General features: G+C 40.3%; 2 protein-coding genes across 8 annotated transcripts in view; both read left to right on the plus strand.

Annotated features, from left to right (window-relative positions):
* Positions 1-10,878, plus strand: part of wnt5b (wingless-type MMTV integration site family, member 5b) — a 97,333-nt gene extending 86,455 nt beyond the window's left edge. For all 7 annotated transcript variants that reach the window (XM_005927240.2, XM_005927241.2, XM_014335156.2 and 4 more), the window contains 3 exons: positions 1,348-1,640; positions 6,121-6,279; positions 6,365-10,878. In XM_005927240.2, the coding sequence (XP_005927302.1) occupies positions 1,348-1,640; positions 6,121-6,279; positions 6,365-6,664 (752 nt within the window). In that variant the 3' untranslated portion in view covers positions 6,665-10,878. The remainder of the gene's footprint in view (positions 1-1,347; positions 1,641-6,120; positions 6,280-6,364) is intronic.
* Positions 10,879-15,430: 4,552 nt separating this feature from the next.
* Positions 15,431-22,451, plus strand: part of adipor2 (adiponectin receptor 2) — a 30,392-nt gene continuing 23,371 nt past the window's right edge. Inside the window, exon 1 of the mRNA XM_005927244.3 lies at positions 15,431-15,571. The gene's annotated coding sequence lies outside the window, so the exon portion shown is untranslated. The remainder of the gene's footprint in view (positions 15,572-22,451) is intronic.

A 22,451-nucleotide genomic window follows, 5' to 3' on the forward strand; every position in this document is an offset into this window, starting at 1 on the left:
GCGCTGTGTAAGGTTACTCTTTAAATAAGCACTGTTGTAGAAGCTTTATGCTGGAAGCAAGGACAGAGGGTGTAGAGATCACTCAGTAAGGTCGTGCATATGGTATATTTTAAATACAGATATTTTGCCCTTTTCAAATACTCATATTGAAGCTAATCATCTCAGTGAATGCTGCCTCTACCAGGAAAAGCACTTCAAAGCTCCTTGTTATTCTCATGTAAATCATGGTGTTTCAGAGCACTTAGTCTCCACCTGTCAGGCCGTTGTCCTTGTCCTTGTCACTTCTTTGTGCGCTGAAGTGTGTATTAATGCAGAGAATAGGACAAGCAGGCTGTTTTGTGTATTCCACGTTGGTGTTAGTGAATGGAAATCATTAATATGGACCAGTCTGTGAAATGTATTGCACCCAGGCCACTTCAAAGAGTGACCAAGACTGTAAAAATACAGTTGTTTATTAGAAGCTAGTCGCATTTAAGCAAACTCCTTCAAAGTGCATTACTCTGGCTGGAAATTATGTAAATTGTTGTGAGATGACCATCTACAGTAAATGCACAGTGTGACAAACATTCCCAGAAGTTTCTTCCATGGATTTTTGCCCAGCTCCTTTCTTCTTATTCCTACATGTTATCTCCTTTAAGGGTCAGTTCACCCAATTTACACAAACAGATTATCTCTGGAGCCATCGAGTCATGCAGACAGTTCGGTTTTATTTGCTTTTAGGATATCCATCACTCAGATTTCTGCTTTTAGACCCATACAATGGTGAGGATACAGCAGTACAATTCTTCTGAAAGTTCTTTATTTGTTTATTTTTTCAACTAATCTCTCTTCTTTAAAGTAAAAAAATGGGGGAAGGAATGTTTCAGATGTATTTCCTTTTGGCTCTGAGCTCCACGAGTTCAGTTTTTATCGCATGAGTGCTGCAATGATGATTTGTAATCTGGTAGAAGTAACTCTTTAACGTTATGGTTGAGTAGCCAGGACTTGGACAGATATACCCAGAGGCCGACCACATGAGGAAAACTGATATGCTGGAGAAACCGATATGTTTACATCATCAAATGCTGCACGTGCATGATCTGGCATTTAAAGTTGTGGAGTTAACCAGGTATGAGGTCAGGGCCTCAAATCACTTCTATTGTCTATTGTTAGTTCAAGTGGGGTGTGGGGCTGTTAGCTGTGTGTTTGTGTGTGCGTATGTGTGCGTGTGTGTGTGTGAGAGAGAGAGAAGGGCTTATTTAGCTGTGCAGCTACCTGTGTTTCCTGTCAGTGATGTGACAGCAAAACTGCAGCTTTACTGTGTGTCAGAATTCACATGCTTAACTCCTGTTTTCCTTCCTCCATCAGGCTCCAGGGAAACAGCCTTCACCTACGCCATCAGCGCAGCCGGTGTGGTCAATGCCGTCAGCCGTGCGTGCCGCGAGGGCGAGCTCTCCACCTGCGGCTGCAGCCGCGCCGCTCGCCCCAGAGACCTGCCGCGTGACTGGCTGTGGGGTGGCTGCGGTGATAATGTGCATTACGGCTACAGGTTTGCTCGGGAGTTTGTCGACGCCAGGGAGAGGGAGAAGAATTACCCCCGAGGGTCACCCGAGCATGCCCGGATGCTGATGAACTTGCATAATAATGAAGCAGGGAGACAGGTATGGGACAACGAAAAAAAGCTTTATCTCTCAACAAAACCATCGCTGTGTTAACTTTCCCAAGGTTACTGTTGTCTTCTTCAGACGTTTCCCTGTCAGGAATGTGTGTAAGCTGAGTGGGCCTCTGATTGCCTGACCGGGCAGTATTTATATGCCTGTGTGTGGGGGTTATTTATTGGGAGGGTCCAAATGGTATACTGGTAACGCCCTTGGAGTCTGGCGGGGCTGACAGGTCAGAGCACATTCCTCCGGTGTAACACACAGGCACATACACAGACATTCAAAAATCCAACACTGAGAGGGGCTTTAAAGGAAATTTTACAAGACATTAAAAACAAGAGAGACAGACTCAAAGCTGGGGTGGTATGATGGTCATTAAGCTTCCTTTCCACTCCAGTTACTGAACAATGGCAATGATGGTGATTCAACAAATGGTCTAGTAACTGAAGTTGTCTGGAAGGTTCTCAGGTAGGGAGAGAAAGAAACCTCTTGCCTTTCTCTCTCTCTCTCACTCACACACACAAACACACACACACACACACACACACACACATAGACACGCAGACACACACACACACACACACACACACACACACCTTTCTCGTAAACTCTCCATTTGCCCATTCTGGTGTTCCCTGGAACAGGAGAACACGTTTATCTTCACTTAGAGAAGCTTTGTTTAAGCTGTTTACAAGACAGAGACGCTGCCTGTGCGTGTGTGTGTGTGCTCACCTCAGCTTCATTTGATTTGTGTATGAGACGGTGAGCCTAGTTTTGTGCATGTGTGCGTCAGAGGTCAAAGGTGAGGGTCTGGAGAGGTTGTGTTTCTGCTGAGAGTCCCTTTGGGGCTCTACGAGAGTATATGAGGGAAAGATCTACTGCTGCAGCAACCTTTCACACGCACAGTTCAGTGACATACGCATGCTTTTTTGAATGACTTTTCCTCCTGTCTCCCGTTTGATCCTTTGCTTTCATTGTTGTCTGTCCATCGAAACGGAAGAGAGGCAAAGGGAGAGATGAAAAGGAGGAGAGCCACAGACAGGAAGACAGTTTCTCTCCTTCTCTCTATCCCCCCGGCCCCACCCTGCTTTCTGTCTTTCTATCGTGGACACGCTGGTTTGTCCTAAGCAGGATTTGTCTTGCTTGGTTGAACAAGGCAAACCACAGGGCTTTTGTGGAGGTGACAGCGGTGTCCGTGTGTGTGTGTGTGTCCGTGTGTGTGTGTGTGTCCCCGTGTGTGTGTGTGTGTTTGCAGCCTCATTTGATTTGTGTGAGCGGTGGACAACGTGGTCGTCCGTGTGCACAAACGTCTGGAGACAGAGACACAGGGTGAGGGATGGACCTCCGTCACACTTCTGCGACTCTCAAAGACTTTCGCACACTTACACACACACAGACACACACACACAAATACACACGCAGAGAGCTACTAACTTCCACTGTCTCCACATAAATCAAATGAGGCAGCGCTTGTTACACAGACCCAAAAAACAGCCAGACATACATTCCCGGCCTTTTTTGAGATGCCTCTGCTCTGAACACACAAGATCATTTTCAATCACTATGTCAGCCCCCGGGTCCTTTTGTTAATTGGGGGGGGGGATATCACGTGGCACTTTAGGTGCTTATCTGTCTTTACTTTTTGGTGAAATGTCATCACTATCTGTAGTATCATGCCTTACTGTTCCAAAGATATCAGGTCTTACTTTATTGCAATGAAATGTGCGAGAAAATCGCACCCAGCACATCCCAAGTGTTTCCTAAAAGCTCAGTTTATTTAATTCAGCATACGTATGGTAATCCAGAAGCTTCAATTAAGTGCTGGCACAAGCAGATAGAGTATGCATGGGCCAGTTTCACCCAGTATAGAAACACATTTACTGGTGCTTTGCAGCTTGGTGGACACATGTAGCTGAAAGTTCATTTTTTGCTTTTTCTTTCAGTGTTAGAGCAATCTTTGAAGGAATCTAAATCTGCCCATTACAGAGCATCAAAAGCATCTGAAGAAGCAAACAAATTTCAGTCCTCCTTCACATGATTAGATTAAAATATAGGCAACAATGTAGCCAAATATAGCAACATTATCCTTCACAGAGCAAAAAAAGAGGATGAGGCAGGTAGACGTGTTGCCATTTTCATTCCTCATTCACTGCTTACACTGCCACAAAGGGTGGGCTGTGTTCTCTGTTTCTCACTCTGCATGCACACACACACACACACACACACACACACACACACACACACACACACACACACACACACACACACACACACACACGCACACAGCTCCTAAACCCCTAACCCTGTCTGAGTAAAAACCTATTGTGCCTGACACAGAGACTGTCTCCACCACGGATCACTGAGCGTGCGTGTGTGTGTGTCTGTGTGTGTGTGTCTGTGTGTTCATCAGGTCCAGTGTCACTGTGCCCAGCAGGCATGACCTACCAAATAGCTCAGTGTGATGCTGGACACATGCATGGTTTGGTTTGAGCAACATGAGGCTATTGGCAGGTAGTAGTATGTAATGAAAAGCTCTATACATCAAACAATGATGTTCAGAGTAATGAAGGAAATGAAACAAAGTCACAAAATTAAGCACTGGTTGTGGAGAAATGTTAATTGGGAAGATTGGCACAGAAAACATAGTAATGGCCTCCCCATCCTTGTTACGTGAAATGTTACTGTCGCTGTAAACATGTCATAAACCACAGTCGGGAGTCTCAGTGAAAACAAAGGCTCGTAAAATTGGCAAGGAGTCATAAAACATGAGAATTTCCTCCTTTAAACTGATATCTGAAAGTTTTTCTTAATTCTCAGAGTCCCATTCTTCTGAAGCTTCAACACATTTCTGAAAGGTTGTATTATATGGCCTTTCTATTTCTTCTGTTCTTTCAGTTTAAGTTAAACTTAAGAACGTATCAAAGAGAGAATCACCAAAAATCATTTTACCCTTCCACAAAATGACACTGTCCCCTGTTCCCCGACTGACGGGGGGTCACTGAGGTCGGTTCATGGGATTGGAGGGTGCCGAGTGCTATGCCTGCTGGGTAGTAAAGTAGAGGAGAGGGAACAGGGGTGGAAGGTGGGGGTCGCTGGGGAGGCTGTTTGGGACGCCGGGGTTAACAGAGGTGAGAAGGTAATTGAGATCAGGCAGTGTGAGGAGACAGAGTGATGGGTTTCATTTGTCTGAGGGTGAATCGGGGGAAATCGGGAGTCAGAAGAACTCTATTCGGCAAGAATTGCGTGGAGATGCGCTGGAGTTTGTTTAAGTGGTTGTAGGTGCTTGCACAATACCAAGAACAATTTGTACTTGTTTGTGTGTCTATGCTTGGGGTGTGGGTGTGGGTTGTTTGGTTTGTTTATATTGCGGTTTAATTGACCTGGTAAAGCTGCAGGGGTGAAGGGCTCCCCCTAAAGCCCACTGCTGTGAGGACAATAAATCTTAGATTTCCTGTTCCTGTTTTTCTAACAAGGCCAAACGCTGTAAAGTAGGAGCTGTTTTATCTTAAGGAGGGAAAAAAAGCTTGTTCATGTGTTTAAATCAATAATTGTCATGTTCCAATTATTTTCAAGGGATAGTTTTTTCTATGGGAACTATGTGGGAAAGACTACTTACAATAGAGGAACATTTCCTCCAGTTAGCGGGCCTTTTATTCCAAGTCAGCTGTTTGTTTTACTTTGGTGGGGTCATGTTGACAGCAGCGTCAAAGAACAGCACATATGGAGAAAAAAAATCATTTTCTTTGCTTTCCATTTTCCCTCCTGTTTATCTGTTTCACTCTGCATTCATTGTATAGCCCACCTAACAGAGGTTTCTTAAATAAACACATAATTTTGCCTCCACAAAGCCAGTTTTGGAGAAAATGTTGCTGTGTGTGTGTATGTAGGTGTGTGTGTGTGTGTGCAGCAACGTTTGCACGACTCATCTCTTCTTTATATTTTGGGGTCTTTTAATTGGCCGTTCCAACAGTGTAGCAGCTCCATGATGCTTTTTTATGTTCCCCTCTCACTATGTGCTCGCTGTAATGATGAGAGTTGAGCAGTTACAGATTTTTACCACTAGATGGCAGCAGCTTAGCAGCAAATCGATTGTAAATCTGCACCACAGAGCTGGAGCTAAAGCTGCTGACCTGGAGGTGAGACTGAAGCATCACAATGACAGGTATTAGGAGGAAAGAGAAACATGGGTTATTTTGCTTCAGCTTGTGCATAGTAATCCCTCCCACTGCACTTATCTTAGTGTATTTTACTGTATATAGTAACCTTTAGTAGTATAGTATGTAGACTATTTTTCTTAATATCTCTTTATTCACTTCCTGTCCTTTGTGAATTTCCCCCATGTGGGATTAAATAAAGTCTACATCTATGTCTGTAGTGAAAATTTATTGTGTAAAAACTAATGTGGAGTTTTGGGGGTTTTTGATCTCTGTATACATTTTGATTATTTAACATTTATGTCTTTTTTCTATTACTCCAACAGGCGGTTTACAACCTGGCTAATGTGGCCTGTAAGTGTCATGGAGTTTCGGGTTCCTGCAGTTTGAAGACCTGTTGGCTCCAGCTGGCCGACTTCAGACGTGTTGGAGAGTTCCTGAAAGAGAAATACGACAGCGCAGCAGCCATGCGGGTCGGACGCAAGGTACTAAATCCATTCATGTCTCTGTCTCCTCCCTCAGGAACCATTTTAAGTGTTGCCTCTGCTAATTCTGTCCTTGATCCACCAGGGAAAGCTGGAGCTTCTAGACAAGCGCTTCAACCCACCCACCACTCAGGACATGGTCTACATCGACCCCAGCCCGGATTATTGCCTCCGCAATGAGACCACAGGATCGCTGGGCACCCAGGGCCGACTCTGCAACAAAACCTCGGAGGGCATGGACGGCTGCGAGCTGATGTGCTGCGGCAGAGGTTACGACCAGTTTAAGACCTACAAGCACGAGCGCTGCCACTGCAAGTTCCACTGGTGCTGCTACGTCAAGTGCAAACGCTGCACGACGCTCGTGGATCAGTTTGTGTGTAAATAGCGCACTTCAGGATTTGGAGGAGGCGGCGGTGACGACTAAGGGCGCCGGAGGTGACGGGACGGTGATGTTTGGAGAGTTTTGTTCAGGATTAGACGCACAAAAATCAGATTTCTGACAAATGTCCTCATCTCCCACCATTTCACATCAAGCCAAGCAAAAAGCAAAAAACATAAAAATAAATAAAAACTGCATAGCACCTGTGCAGCATATTTTTTGGAAGTAGATAACACATCAATGGATGGAAAGGTAGGGCAAAAGACACCTCGGATTTTTATTTCCCCCCACCCTCTGTCATCGCTTTCTGCTGTCGTCTTTGGAGTCCTGATCACAATCATAAAGGAAACAAGCAAAGCTGATGGACAATGAATGATACTGAGGATGATCTGTGAGAGGAGATGTGACTGGTGTGAGATGAAAAAATAAATATATAATTAAATAATAAATAAATACACAACTCTTGATTGCTATTTAAAGAGACTCAAATAAACCCAGGACACAGTTTGGACCCCACCCTTCAGAGAAATCTATTGATGCTTTGGGAAAAGTGATCACTTGTGTCACCATGTATGTTGTCTGACCTTTTAACCCTGCGAGAGAGATTCTGAGATTTAAGAGATGTGTTATCATGCACGGCAGAAATGCAGAAAAGTTCCGATTGGTGGTGTAAATAAGGTAGGAAATTAATCAAAAAGATGAATAAATGAAAAGTAGGAATACACAAATGCGCGCACAAGCTGCATCTGTTTCTGTTTCACAACACAGTGAGGTTCAGGGAAAAAAACTCTTCAAAAGACTAAATGCACCACCTGTTTTGTACAAGTAGCAGCAGAGGGTGTAGCTGCTGCTGTTCCTTGTATCATCAAAGCAGTAATCCTGCACCCGTGACCTGACAAGTGTGACTATGCAGGTTAATGAGGCTTGGTGGTTGAAGCCATCCTGACACCACGGCTGTTTAAACAAGCAGCTCACATCGGCCGTCCGGCTCCGTGACCTTCACGTGACAGCAAAGTGAGCAAAACCTCCATTAGTGAGATTAATGTGCTGTACCTGCCTTAATGAAGCCACACTGAGAGACACGTTCGCTGTGAGTGGACATCTTCATCTCGCGTTGTGGCGCAACTCGATAAGAGCAGCAAACAGCCCCCGTGGTGTCGACTTAGCAGTCCTGTCGTAGCGTGATTTTTTAGCCCGTTTCTATTGGCTCAGTTGTGATACAGATGTTAGATGCAGTTGGCACGAAGAGGACAGAGTGAGCAGGTGAGGATGGAGCGCGCCGTGGAAACTCATGAACGTGCAAAAACAGAGAGGACTGCAGGTTTATTACTTTTAACAAAAAGAACAAATAGTAGATGAGAACAGAAAGTATATTTTATTATTGTTTTTGATTCTCCTGTTTTCTATGTTTTTATACATGAGCATTACTGTGTATTCTTTTGATAAACTACTCTTTGAAAAAAAATGAGGTTTTCTGTGTTTTACGTCTGCTGCAGTTCTTCCGGGAAAGTTTTTATCCGGGCCAACATTTTTCCCTGTCTTCCCCATCAACATAATAAGCACAGACACGTCTTTGTCATCGGGGTGGCTGTTTTCTCAGGTACAGGCAGAACTTTATTAGGGACAACAAGACATTTAATCTCGACTTAATCTGCACATTTACATTTAAATGAACCTTAAATTACTCTTTCTTGATCATATCAGTGTTACAGTAGCCTAAAGACATGAATGTTCTCACGTCCATTGTTTTTATGTGGATGTATTGGTTTTTTTTCCCAATATAAAAATATAAAATATGATGTATATTCATAAATGACCTTAAGGATCTGATTTATTAGTAGCTTACACTTATTAATCATTCAGTTTTCTTAACTTTCTCACTTCTCATTGAGACCTTTGATCCCATCAGATGGCCAAACAGCTTGTCCAGTCCTGGACTCTTCTTCTGCTCTTTTATATCTAAATCATCAAGGCTGGATTCTCCCACAGCCTCTTTATGGAACCAGCAGGATGGCTTCATCATGTATCTGCAACTGTAAAATATCCCAGCAGAATTTGCCCAAAGCTGAATGTCAAGTGCACAGTCACGGTTAAGCAGGTCTGTACGGCGACCTTACTAACAATCCCATTACTTTTAGCTGCTCACGAGTAATTGGATTAGACTACTGACCAGAGCACCATGACCGACCTACAGCGCTGTCCCTCTGTAATCCTCCTCACCTACTTTTGTAGGCAATCTGCACTTGCTGGTTAGGTAGTATGATCATTTCAGTGTGCACGTGTTGGTTGTGTATCTACAAATGCATACCTATCGGCCACAATATTAAAACAAGCTCCATGGCAGAATTGGCCTTCTTCAGCCAGACAAAACTACAAAACGAGGCAGCACCAAAGCTCTGCAGATCCTAATCACATAAAAAAATCATTGGTGTGTAATTAAACAAGGCAAATCCTTAGGGGACCACAGGAAGCAGCAGGGCTGCTCTCAGTATCTCAGCACTGGACACAAGGGGACATCCGAACCCACCGTTTTAGGCAGGTGGTTTTAATGTTGTGGCACATCGGCATATGTGTGCATTTAATGGAGATTAGGAGAGTGAAAGTGTAACCTGATGGTCGGTCTAATCCTTTTTACCTGACAGCCATCTGCTGTTGTGATGCCGCTAAGTTGAACTCTCTGAAACAAACAACCAACAGTGAGTAATTCTTCCTTTCTTTGATGAGGCCTTCTCATCCCGTGAGAATATTACTGGTTATGTTTACAAAAATAGTTCAGAAGAGTATGGATGCCAAACTGTCTGACTTAAAGATGACCAGAAAATGTTTGCAAACCGGTCAGGAACACCATTAATGAGACCCGGCTCCAGGAAGACCTCTTGGCGTCTAACTGCCAGCTTGTTAGTTGTTTAGCCTAACCAGTTTAACGGCATATTTTCTTCCTTATGCACTTGGACTACATTACTGTGACAATGACTCACACAATTTATCATAACATTTGTTTCCTTTCTCAGAGGTGTTCTGACATTGAGCAATGAGCTCATTTCCTGTACAACCTGTCCTCCCCACATGTTGGAGAAGGAGTTGGAAGCTCTGGTTGCTTGTCCCATGTCCAGCAAAAAGCAACCTAAGAGGCTGAAATCCTCCATTATGGGAGAAAAAATAACAGCAAATAGCTGTGAACTACAACAAATCTGATGTGTTTTACTATGCAGAACATGTTGTTCTTTGTACAAACCATAGTGAGTCACGGTGATAAAGTGTTATAATGTCATTGGTATTCAACTGCATTTTATTTTAGTTACTGTATTTAGCATCAACAAAAAGCTGCTTTTCATCATTTTACTGAGGCTGTACATTATGCCAGAAGCAAACTACACATGGGGATGTCACACGTGGTGTTTATAGATTATCCAGCAGCTGTTGTGGTTAAAGAGATCTATATGCAAACGCTCTGATCTGGATTAGCTGAACTGAAGGAGAGACACAACCCCACTTTTTCAGACACACACACATGCGCACAGTAACTCAAAAGCCTGATTCTGAGTCGGCTGCTCTGTTTGTGTCTTTTTCGGAGCTCAAAGACCAAGTTAACCAAAGATGCTCAGACACTTATCCATAAGCTCATTCAACCATATGCTTTCTGCAAGATTTGGCCGCAGCAGAATGGATCACTGAGTCCCAATGAACCAGAACATCTAATCTTCTGTAGATGTGGAAAAACCATGTATGGTCAGTTCCCACATCAATACAGCAACAACTTCTTTCGTCCTTATTGACGTTTATCGCACGGTTTGTAATTACACAAAATGCTTATTCAGGTTAAAAAAAAACACTGCACAATGAGGAAAGATGTAAGAAACCAACATGTTTATTAATGAAGAGTGACGCCAAACATAAAGCAACCAGGCGTCACGAGAATATACTAACATCAAGTTAAGCCAGTCTTGTTAATTATTCAGGGCCTTTTCAAGTGTTATGCCAAAACAGACTCAGTATTCAGATCTAGCAAACTACACCTAAGGAACAAAACAATTAGCAATGCATAGTCTTCTTGTCTGGCTTGGCAACTTTGCTTAACTGAAAGCTACGTTAGTTAGTAATTAAAACTTGCCCTGGCCTGTGAAGGAGAGAATGAGAGGTGCGGTAACCTTAACAGGTTTGGTGGGTGTTACATCAGGTGTTCTATTCTTCTGTAAACCCTGCGAGGACACGTGCAAGTGACCATGAAGGGGGGGGGGGGGAAGCTTGCTAAAATAAAACTTTCTATTGCTTTATTTGAACCTGTGGAGATGAGTTTATTCTTAATTACAGATAAACTTTTCTATCACTAACAGTCACCCAATTTGCAACTTTAATATGCTGTTCTCTTCAAGATAATTTTTAACCATTTTAACCGTAGTTTGCAGTGTGATCCAAAAGAAAATGACTCTAAGTGACACTTACCTTAGCAAAGAAGAAAACACAGGTGTGAATCTGGTTTAGGTGTGTACAGGTGTGTTGTGTCATGTTGTGGATACCTGGATCCCAGCAACAGTTGAAGAAACACTGTAACGCACGCCTATTAAATTCTGCACTGATAGCTAATGGAAAGTTACTTATAATGTGAGGTAAACAATGACTTATTTGAGAGAAATCAGGTCAGTTTCTCCCCGGCATTTCTTAATTTTCTACTTTTACACGATCAAGTTTACTGTGCACAGATTACTTGTAAATGCTCAAATGTTCATGAAACATTGAATCATTATGATTCCATTATTTAGCCAAATAAAACCATCTTCCTGACTTTAATAAAGCAGGGAAGTCTTCTGTGTTTCTCCACTTGTTACAGAACCAACAGATCATTCAAATGGCCACAAACTCCAAAATAACACAGAGCAACAAAAAAAAAAGCTTTAAATGCTGGATTAGCAACGAGAACCTGGTGCAACAGTAATCAAGGTTATGCAAACCTGCATGACCACACGACTGTGAGTTCATTAGAGAGCTGTGGAGCTGGAAAGGTGTTTTATAAGCAAATGTTTAGATCATTTCCTAATCAGGCATTTGGAAGAAAAATGTCAGTTCCCAAGCTTTATTTTTGCACGTAAACATTTAAAGTACGACGCTGAAAACTAATTCCAATGTGTAGTTTGTCTGCTGTATTTCCCAGCAGAGAAACTGAGCACACTTTGTCATGTGCTTTTAAAAAGAGAAAAATTATCAGTTTTGGTATCAGTACACAAGGTTAAAATCACATTATGTACTCATGCGCTCTAAGTCCTTGACATTTGAAGAAACATCAGTTACACCGCAAAGTAAACAAGAAACCTTTGTGAAAAGATATGAAATCTGTGATGGTTGCTGAGATAAACTGATTTGCTTGAAAACATTTTTTATCAACAGCAAAAGTTCTAAAACCTCGGTAAAGATATATAAAATTATAATTTACAAGTTATATGAGATCCTGTCAATATTACCAACTTCTTTGTTTTGCAAATGAATCCAATTCTTTTCTCAAATTTTTTTTTATTTAACTGTACTTATTTTTGTAACACACAGCATCCTTGTTTTATCTGTCTCTTTGTAATCTATATAGAGTCAATCCAATGCACTAATTCAAAGAAGATAAAACTTTAGTGATAAGATATCCCAATTGCAACAGAAGAACAGAGATATAATCAGGTCAAAGTTCTGAGGTAACGTCATCATGCATTGCCTGCCACAGAGATTATCTGTTTCAGCGCAGCAGTGGATATAAGATTTTAGTGTTTTCAGAGTCAAGTCACTCCTTCCAAATACTATTTCTTAAAAGTAAGACAATATCTTTTGTTAAACACGTGGTTCCAGCAGAACCTCTGAGCCTGGTTCTGCTTTAGGTTTTTTCCTGTTAAATGCTAACTTTGTGAAGTGCTTGCTCTCAGGAGGTTGTTGGATTGTTGTGGGGTCTTTACCTAATTGTAAAAAGCACCTTGAGGTGACTGCTGTTGTGATTCGGCGCAATTTAAATAAACCTGAACTAAACTGAATTGAAATGGTACTGTGAACTTGCTTAAGCAGTTCAATGTTCAATTTCAATTTTCATCGCACGTGACCAGGAAGGACAAGGTTAGAAAAGAGTATACCAGAGGAACAGCTTGGGTTGAGCATTTTGGAGGCACAGTTAGAGGGGCATGGCTTAGATGGTTTGGAGATGTGCAGAGGAGGATAGTGGATATACTGGACAAAGGATGTTGAATATGAAGCTTACAGGCAAAAAAAGAAAGAAAAAGAGCACAGAGAAGATTCATGGATGCTGGAGATGCAGAGAGTTGGTGTAACAGAAGAGACAACCAATAACTGAATAGTTTATTGGTATATCAACATAACAATTTGCCTGTAGTTAGCAACCGTGATCAGTAATACACTGTTTAAGTCCTATAATCTGCAAAAGCAAACCAAAGAAACTCGCATGTAAACATGTTTTTGTTTGATTTGATTTATTGATTTATTGATTAGCATTCAAATATCTCAGTGAATACAGAATAAAGATTACCACAAAGCAAGAAAGCACGAGACAAGGCTAATCAAAAGGTATTGGCTGAAGCATTTGCTTATTACGCCAACCCTTTTAACAAAAGATCTTTTGCATGCAGCTCCTGTACACAGGGCTCGAAGCAAAGAATAAAGCAAAGCAAAGCAAAAACAAACAAACAAACAAACAAAAGAAAAGAAAAAAACTTTCCACCTTAGATAAGTAACTACATCAAAGCAAAACCATCAAGAGTTTCAGTATTGTTATTTTTGCTCTTTTCATTCTTGATTTATATATTTCTCTATTTTTAAACATGTTTTTAAACAAGGAAAATGAACTACACCTTTTTAAATCACTGTCATAACTATTCCACAGGTTAACTCCTCTAACAGAAACACATCTCTGCTTTATATATATATTTTTCCTTATCTTGTTTTAAAAAAAAAAAGAAATCTGTTCCCCTTAAGTCATATTGACTCTCTCTGACTTTAAACAGCTTCTGAGTAGGGGAGACCGGGGATAGTTGTAACATTTTTGACATTTCTGTCTGTAAATTGAAGCTCTTTTAAGGTAGTGGATTCAAAATGTAATGCAAAGTATTTACATGTCTCTGCTATTAAATAATGCAGCTATTTTCTCTGCAGCACAATTACCCATTGCATGGTATGGTCTCAAACACAAAGAGTGAAATGTTACAATTAACCCCATAGTCTGGGTTAGTTGTAACATATCCTGGGGTGAAATGTAACACAATGAAATAAGGGTACTAACAAAACATTAACATGTAATCTTTGTTTATTCAACACATGAATGCACTTACATCCATTTATGTAGCTGTGTGTGTGTGACAGAATGCAGAAATCTAGCTTTTGAACATATTCCAACCCCCCAAAAAAGACAAATTATGGAATTTTCTGCAACTGAATATTTCATTAATTTTGGTTGGTCTTCCTTGAGTTTGGCCTCATTGGCTCAGTGGGCATTATAACCTACAACTCTTGCACCAATTTTGAACATAACAATGAAGCTGAAAAAATGTAGTTGTTCACCAGCATCGCAATTCCATTACTTTTTATCATGGCTTACCTTGGTGTGGTTTGCAAAGTGCTTCAGAAAGATGAGGAAATCTGTTTCTTGCACCCATCCTGATTTATTTCCACTACCAGTACTTCCTACTGGTCCATCTCTGACACAGTGGTCTGCATAATGTATGTGTGGGAACACAAACAGTGGAGGAATTGTGTTGCCAATGGCATTAACCGCATATACAAATGCGACCAGTGAACCTCTCTCTGCTGATGTCGTTGCCCCAACTTGTTTAATATAAGTTAAAGTAATAGTGTGGTAAGTTGTAACATCTGCATTATTGTTACAACTAACCCAGACTGTTGCTGTTACAACTGACCCAGACTCCTATAGCCATGAACTAGCTAACATTACAGCCAACGGCTAAAACATTAGCACTAAAGACCTACACAGAATATATCCCCATAGACATACAAATAACATAATTTAAGTTTGATGAGTTTAACTGCAAAGCAGATAATGCTATTAGAAATTGAAATAAAGTAGAAAAACTTACTTTTTGGCATACAAATTACTTTTTTTCATGTTAAATTGTCTGTGTTTGACAAAATGTGCTGATTTTTCACATGTGATAGCAGAACTGAATTGGGCATGCACAGGATGAGTCACATCATTTGAAACTTAGCCCTGATTGGAGAAATTGGAAGTGTTACAACTGACCCACGTTACAACTATCCCCGGTCTCCCCTACTTGTTTTAGGTCAGAGACTGACACTTTCATAAAATAAACAAAATGATGTCTCAAAAATACTTGATAGCTTAATCAATATTTTAATTAATGATTAGTTGCAGACCAAATACACGAACACTGGATTGTTTAGCTAATGTGGTTTGGCAGGTGATTGCTCAATTTCCACATGGCAGCTGCTTGCCAAACAAGTTTTGGCAAAGATAAACTGCTGGTTTAGGGCATTGAAGAACACTGTAGTGCACAGATACCTAGATCACATTATATAAAACTGACTATAACATATATTCGTCTCAAGTGCGGAATATGGTTATAATGTGATTTAATTCTTGATCATTTACGATTATAAACTCGGCCTATGAATAAAAACTACAAAAACGCTTCTTCGTTTATGGAATATACCTTTCTGTTCCTGATAGTCTCTGATTGGTGAGTTTTCATAAAGTGCGATGTGATTGGCTCATGCAAGCTCATGCGAGCGGCGTCATTCAGTGAATGCCTGCCTCCCGTCGTTTCTGGGTCCAGTCTGGTCCAGAGACTGTGAGAAGCTGCTTATAGTGGAGAGAGCAGAGCAGAGTACCCACCACAACTCTCTGTCAGCTGTAGTATCTATAGCCAGACTACGGACAGACCAGGTCATCCGGAGCAGGTGAATACTACAATTCTCATTTGTTTCTGTTAATTCTTATTGTTGTTGTTCTGTCTTGTTTAGAGCTGTTTTATTTCTTGTCGGACTTTCCTGGCGTAACGTTAGCGCCACCCTGAATGTAACCTGCCAGCTAGCAGCTTTGCTATTCAGCTAATTCTGGGCTGTCAAAACAACGGCATAGTCTGCTAGCCAGCTAGAAAGCACAGCTTTGCTTTCTTTTTCCAAGTCATTTTTATTCTTGTGAGAGCATATTTGGCATATTTGGAGGTAGATAGGTGACTCTGGGAGGCTGTCAAAAGAAAAAGAAGCTTTCTTAAAGAGTTATCTGGGTTCTTTCGGAGGTGTCAGCTCTTGTTAGCGGACTAGCCAGCCCGCTAGCTCGGTGTAAACAAACCATTTCGCTGCCTGTCGCTGAGCAGCAGTCTGCTTCTTATTACAGCTCGTGTCAAACGTAAGAAATATTTTTTCGTCAACGTAATGTTATACAAATAAAAACGCCCCTTGGTGTATGTCTTGTAGTAAAAGTAAACGAATTGTCGCTGTCAACAAAAACGTAGTGCAGCTAGAGTTTTAGGTTTCTTTGTCTTGCTTGCTCCCGTGTTGTGTTGACTCCGGGTACTGTGAGTTTACTCTGAGTGGCTCTTCAGTGTATTCGAAGCTTGTCATCTAAAATAAAAGAAGCGGGAAGCTGCTGTTTAGGCTGATTCATTTAATCACTTGACAGACTTTTGTAGAGTCAGTTTTGTTCATCTTAAATGCATACTGTGCTTTCCACCTTCTTTCTTTGTTAGTCATTGATGACTTGTTAAATCTGATAAACTGCCTGGAAATGCCATCATATTTTTTTTCTGATTCTTTAGCTCAAAACATTCATGTTATTTCATAAACAAATTGTGTTCCTATTTTTTTTTTTTAAAAGGTGTAAGCTGAGCTCCTGTTAACAATCCTAAAAGAGGTGATTTTGTGTAAGTCAGTGTGACCTGTAACTTTTTTTTTTCAGAAAGCTATAGTCATTTCTTTCATGTGTGAGGAATAGTTGATTCATCTTATCTGCTAACATTCATTAAAAAATACTTAACTTTATGGAAATATGATTGTTACATTATGACACTCATCACCAGGAGACAACACTGAAGGCCGGTTCAAAATGGTCACTGTACTTCCTCAGCTAAATTTTCTGTACATTTACAACTGTAAGTAAATTATGATATTTGATAATAATAGTCTTGAATGCCTACAAGTTATTGTAGTAACAACCAAGCCTGTGTTAATTATTGGGTTAATATTAGTTAAGAGCATTTGCACCAATCAGAGATGAGGAAAATGCTGATTTTGGAGCACATTGGCCCATGATGCCTTATGTATACCTCTTTGGAACTAAAAAAGTCCATCATCAGCTTGTGAGATTGTTTTTAAAGAATGATCTCACTTAAAACTTCCAAAAAAAAAATTGAGCATACCAGTACCCCGTGTTAAAGTTTGTTGCCCACTCAATCCATCAGTCCTGGTGCTGACCCTGATTAGCAAACTGTAAGTCAGGAGATCTCAATCTCAATAAAACCTGTGGGAGATCTTGGACTTTGCATATTGTACAACACACTCTATAGAAGAATATCTTCTGGACATCCCTTTAGAAGTTGTCTGGAAACTTGTAGAAATAGCACAAAGACACTTTTTTTTTTCTTTTTTTTTTCGCTGAACACCCTATGAGGGCACTTAGTTGTGTTCTTTCACTAATTTCCCACCCTTGTGTATGTACTCTTTGGATTGTTATGCTACCTAATATTTCCTTTTAGCTGAATATTATATGAATGCCCATCCCATTTCAGTATTTTAACAGTTCGGTTTGCCACAAAACATGAAGTCATCTCATACATTTTTTATTGGCTGGGGTAGCTTATAACACATTTGTCCTGAATCCAAACTTTATATGCACAGAAACACTTCCAGCTCTGCCCTAAATTGAGATTAGCTTATGGATATTTCATGGAGCATCTTTTTTTTTTTATTGGATATTTTATGCATTTCTTTATGTTTGAATTTCTTTTATTCTTGTCTTTCCAGTAGGGCCCCGCCCTTACTTTGCTCTGTCATTATTTCCAAGTTCAAGTTTAGCTTTTGTTGACCTTAACAGCACCAGAAAGAACCTTAAAACCGTTGCCTGTAAACAGAATTACATACACCCACACTACCTACTTCAATTCTCAAGTACCTGTACGTGTCTTCTATTTGAAAATCCACACAAGGATGCAAAGCAGATGCATGCATTGGGTTTTACATAAAGTCCATGCCCTGTAGAAAAGTCAAGTTGTGCATAGAGCAGGGTTCTCACAGGACCACGCCATAAGTTTTTGTAGTAATTTCCTGTTGGAGGATATTGATTTGCTGTTATAGAAAAACTGAATCTGTTGCGTAGGTTATGTTTGTACCACACCAGCTAGACATGGTTATTAAGCAATACGTCATATTTCTCCAGGAAGTTCAACTCTCTGGAGAACTTAATGTATAATGAAGTCAGCCTTTGACAGCGTGCCAGGCAGAAGAGCAGCTAAACATAGCTTCTAAGAATAGTAGAGATCTGTCATTGCTAAGTTGATTGATCATAACACAGAGTAGCTGCTCTCTCTTTCTCTTATATTTCCCTTCTCTTTAGTCCTTTTTTTCTTTTTCATGCACAACAGGGGTGTGTGTGTGTTTGTCTCTGTTTGTGTTGTTGTGTGCCAAACAAAACAAAAAAACTCAGGCCTTTGTTTAAAATGGTTTGTTCAAATGCTGTTGCCTAAATAGGCCTGGAGAGACACACAATACTCCCAGCTTGTACTCTAAACAGTGTAAACTATGTTAAAATGTGTCTGCATGTGTGTGAGTTTGTACTTTGAAGACTAGCAGATGAGTCACTAGATTTGCAGTAAAACTAATTTCAGTCATAAAGTTCAATTGTGTATAACCAAAACAATTAATTGATTAGTAGATCAACAGAAAGTAAATTAGCAAAGAATCAGTTGATTAGCAGTGCTAAAAGTGTACTCCTTCTAGTCTCTCATATCTGTATTTGTGATATTTTCTGTGAGTCACAAAACCCCCCAAAAAACAAGTTTTTCTGACATTTCATTGGCAAGTGGTCTGAAAGAAATCAGCAGTAGTAATTTTAACTGTTTAACTATTATTTTTAAAACCTTTAGTTATCTTCATGCACATGCCTTGTGTAAAGAACACGTGTTGCAGAATCTGAAAAAGATTTTTAATTACAAAAAAACATAACCTGAGCTAATCAGTCAACTTTATTGCTTGACTCCCCATTGAAATATCTTGCTGTAATCCTTAGAAAACAAAAAGTAAACTTGTGTTTTATCCAGTCTGCTCCACATGACACAGAATAACAAGTTTGTGTTTAGTGGCTTTAGGTTCCCTCTTTCATTTTCAGGTCTCATTTCTGTTCATTTGACCTACTTTTAGATTACCACCTAGTGTCTGAAAACATTTGGTTGTGCTGTTTCTCCAGCAGAGCCAGCAGCACAGTGACCTTGATGTGGTCACATGGTTGATGGGTTATGGGCTTTTTTCTTTGGTTCCAGTTAGAGACTAAAAGCTTCATCTTCTAATATTTTCCCTCCACTAGTAATTTGCTCAGGATGTGGTCTCAGTATTGTTTACTTCGGGCCTTGAGATGTTTATGTAATTTCAAGGACAGTTTGTTAAGTGATTTTTTTGTATCATGTTCGATATTTTAGCCTTCATCACCAGTCTGCGACTCAAAGTAACAGGCAGAACCATGTGGCTGTTTCATGTTATTTTCTCCATCTGGAGCACGTGCTCCAAACCCTTTCAGCGTATTGAATTACTTCCACACAAATCACAGGTGATGAGCTCTTCAGCTATAGAGAAGATTTCCCCTTTAGACTGCATCATTTGAAGGATATTAAGAGTATTACAATAAAACCAGCATGGCGTCTGGTGCCTGGACCCACCAGTTTATAGCACAACTCTGTGTTTACTGGTCTGACCACAGGGTTCTCCTTTGGTAATCAGGTCAATGCATTATTGGTTAGTGAAAATGTTTTTGTACATGCTGTCCTCAGTAAATGTCATTTTACAATATCTTTAATATATAATATCTTTTTGGGGGGAGGTCACTATTTGAGCAAAAACTGTGGCGCGGCATATTCCCCTACAACCATGTCTGTCAAGCATGGGGGGGGAACTGTACTGTGTGTGTGCTGCAAAGCTGAGAACAAGTGTGTGTGTGTGTGTGTGTGTGTGTGTGTGTGTGTGTGTGTGTGTGTGTTGTGTGTGTGTGTGTGTGTGTGTGTATGTGTGTGTGTGTGTGTGTGTGGATTACATCACACTGGTTGCCTTTGTTTAGCTTTCCATCATAAGACTCCAGCATCAGAAAGTCACTGTTTCATCAGGACTTATCAGGTCACCAGTAGAGACACGCTCAGCAACTGTTTTAGAACAAAAGCTCTAAAACTGGGATTGTGTTTGATGTAGAAAAACATGCTAAACTGGCTGTCAAGTAGTCTGACGTGTGCTAATTTACTCCAGAAGCTGACCCCACCCGTGTGAAGCTGCAAGTAGGTAAAAGCAAACACTTATTCACTCTATCCAATCTCTTAACTTTAGGTGTGTGGATAAAGAGTGTGGGAGGGTGTGTATAGGTTGGTTAAATTTAAAGGACGTCTCAGGGGAGCCATATAGTCCCCGAGAACAGTAAAGGCAGCCATGTGGTCTCTAAACATCAGGTTTAAATCACTACGAGGCAGCTACACATACAAAGAGTGGCTTGTTCGATGCGTGTAGGAACATGCACATGTTATAAAGCACAATTAGGTAAATGCAGTTTTGAGGACAGCGTAAAACTGCGTAGGACCCTTACCTAAGTTTAACTTTCTCAAACATAGCTGATAAATGCACAAGAATAATTGCTTTGTGGGAACAGAACCAAAGGTGCACAGAAAGCAAAAAATAGATGTAAGGTATTGACGTCAAAACCATTTTTCTCAGTGTCTGCATAAACAAGGTCAGGGGCTTAAGATATTGACAGTTTAATGAGACAAGAGTCTTCACCAACAATGGAAAATTCCTGCACTAATTAAAATACTCCCACATAAACCTAACTGCATTCACTGTTATCTCACAATTCCCTGCCTTTCCGAGGCAAAGATTTTTTTGTTTTTGTTTGTTTTGACTGGTACTAATATATGCATAGTGAAAGGAGATAGCCAAAATCTGACAAAACATGACAACAGGTCTGTAGTAAAGTTTATGACGTTGTTGAAATGTCATGGAACAAAGTGTGTTGTTGTGCAGTTTTTATCTTATGCAACAAGTTTGTGGCTCTTAAATTTATGTCAGTTTAAAAAGAGCTTATACATATCAGAGGCCAGTGTCTGTTTTAATCTCCATTTAAATCAGTTGTTTTTTTGTTTTGTTTTTTATAAAAAAAAGCTGACATAGAAGATCTAAATGGCGGTATTAAATAACAGTCCTTATGTAAACATACTGCGACCTACTTTCTGTTCATTGGCTATTTTTACATTAAGAAAGTCTGCTAATGTACTTTGATATAGACTTAGCAAGTTTAGATGCTCAATAAGTGGACTTATTTGTTTCACCTTTATTTTGTGTTAAAACTTCTATATTATGTGTATATTTACAAGAAGGGAGAAAATTCAGATCTGTGTAAACCTGTTCTGCTTGACATAAGACAGACAAACTTGTGCAACCTGTTTGGTCATGAAAAAATTGATTGTCATGCCCAGGCTGGATATTAAGCAACATTGGGTAGATTATTTTACTTCAATGATCCCTGCTTTGGGCCTGTGTCATGCTAAATGTGTGTTATTGCTTTGGTTAAAAAATGCGTTATGTTGATTAAGTAGCAGTCCAGAAGGTGACTAAAAAGTGACTCGAGCAGCTTGACTTTTGTTCCTTTAACATGTACTTCCTTCTGACAACATTAACAACTTAACAGTCAGTACCTGTAGAGATAAAGCAGGGACGCAGTTATTAAAGTTTTCCGGTTGCAATACAACACCATTAAACTAGGTTTGAGTGTCTTCTTTTACAGAACACTCTGAGAATCAGACTTCAGACATTATCCCATCTCAACTTAGAAGGAAAAAGAATAGTAAATAGGAAAAACAGTGCAAAAATATGTTCGACATAGGCTTGACTTAAAGATTGCCAAGTTAAAAAAAAAAAAATATATATTTACCACAATTATTTGCTCTAGTTTTTGCAAGCCATTGTATTGCTGTCCCTCCCAGTCAAGCTGGTTCCTCCTTTTCTTCTCAGTTTCACTGTGAGTCACACACAAGAGACACACACAAGTAAAATAATATTAATCGATTTGATGAAAACACCTTATGTTACAGTAGGTGCAATAAAAGATTCACAACAGCTGCTGTACCACAGTGACAAAGGCTACGTTCACACTGCAGGCGAAAGCGCATCAAATCTGACTTTTTTGACCCTATGCGACCCAATCTGATCATGGTCTGACAGTGTGAACGGCACAAATCCGATATTTTCAAATCCGATCTGGGTCACTTTCGTATGATGTTTTAGAAAGCGACTGCTGTTTGAACGGTCATGTCGCATTAAATCCGTCTTTTACATCACTGACACAAGACAGACGCCAATTATCAGCGCCGGAGAAGCGCCTGAGAATACATCGCGAACGCTTCCTGGCCATCCAGGGTAGACGTTAGTGAAACTTTTGGGAAGACAGCATTGGAGAAACGTGAACATTTTATTTGTTCTGTATAATCTGCAGATTCTGATAGAAATCTGCAACTATTCTTTGAAGCACTGCTCCTCTCTAAAAAAGCAATAAGGATAATTATTAGGCCATATGTAAATAACAAAATAACTTTAT

Source organism: Haplochromis burtoni, unplaced genomic scaffold (assembly GCF_018398535.1).
Source record: "Haplochromis burtoni strain Fernald_Lab_line unplaced genomic scaffold, NCSU_Asbu1 Contig_98, whole genome shotgun sequence".
Taxonomy (NCBI): domain Eukaryota; kingdom Metazoa; phylum Chordata; class Actinopteri; order Cichliformes; family Cichlidae; genus Haplochromis; species Haplochromis burtoni.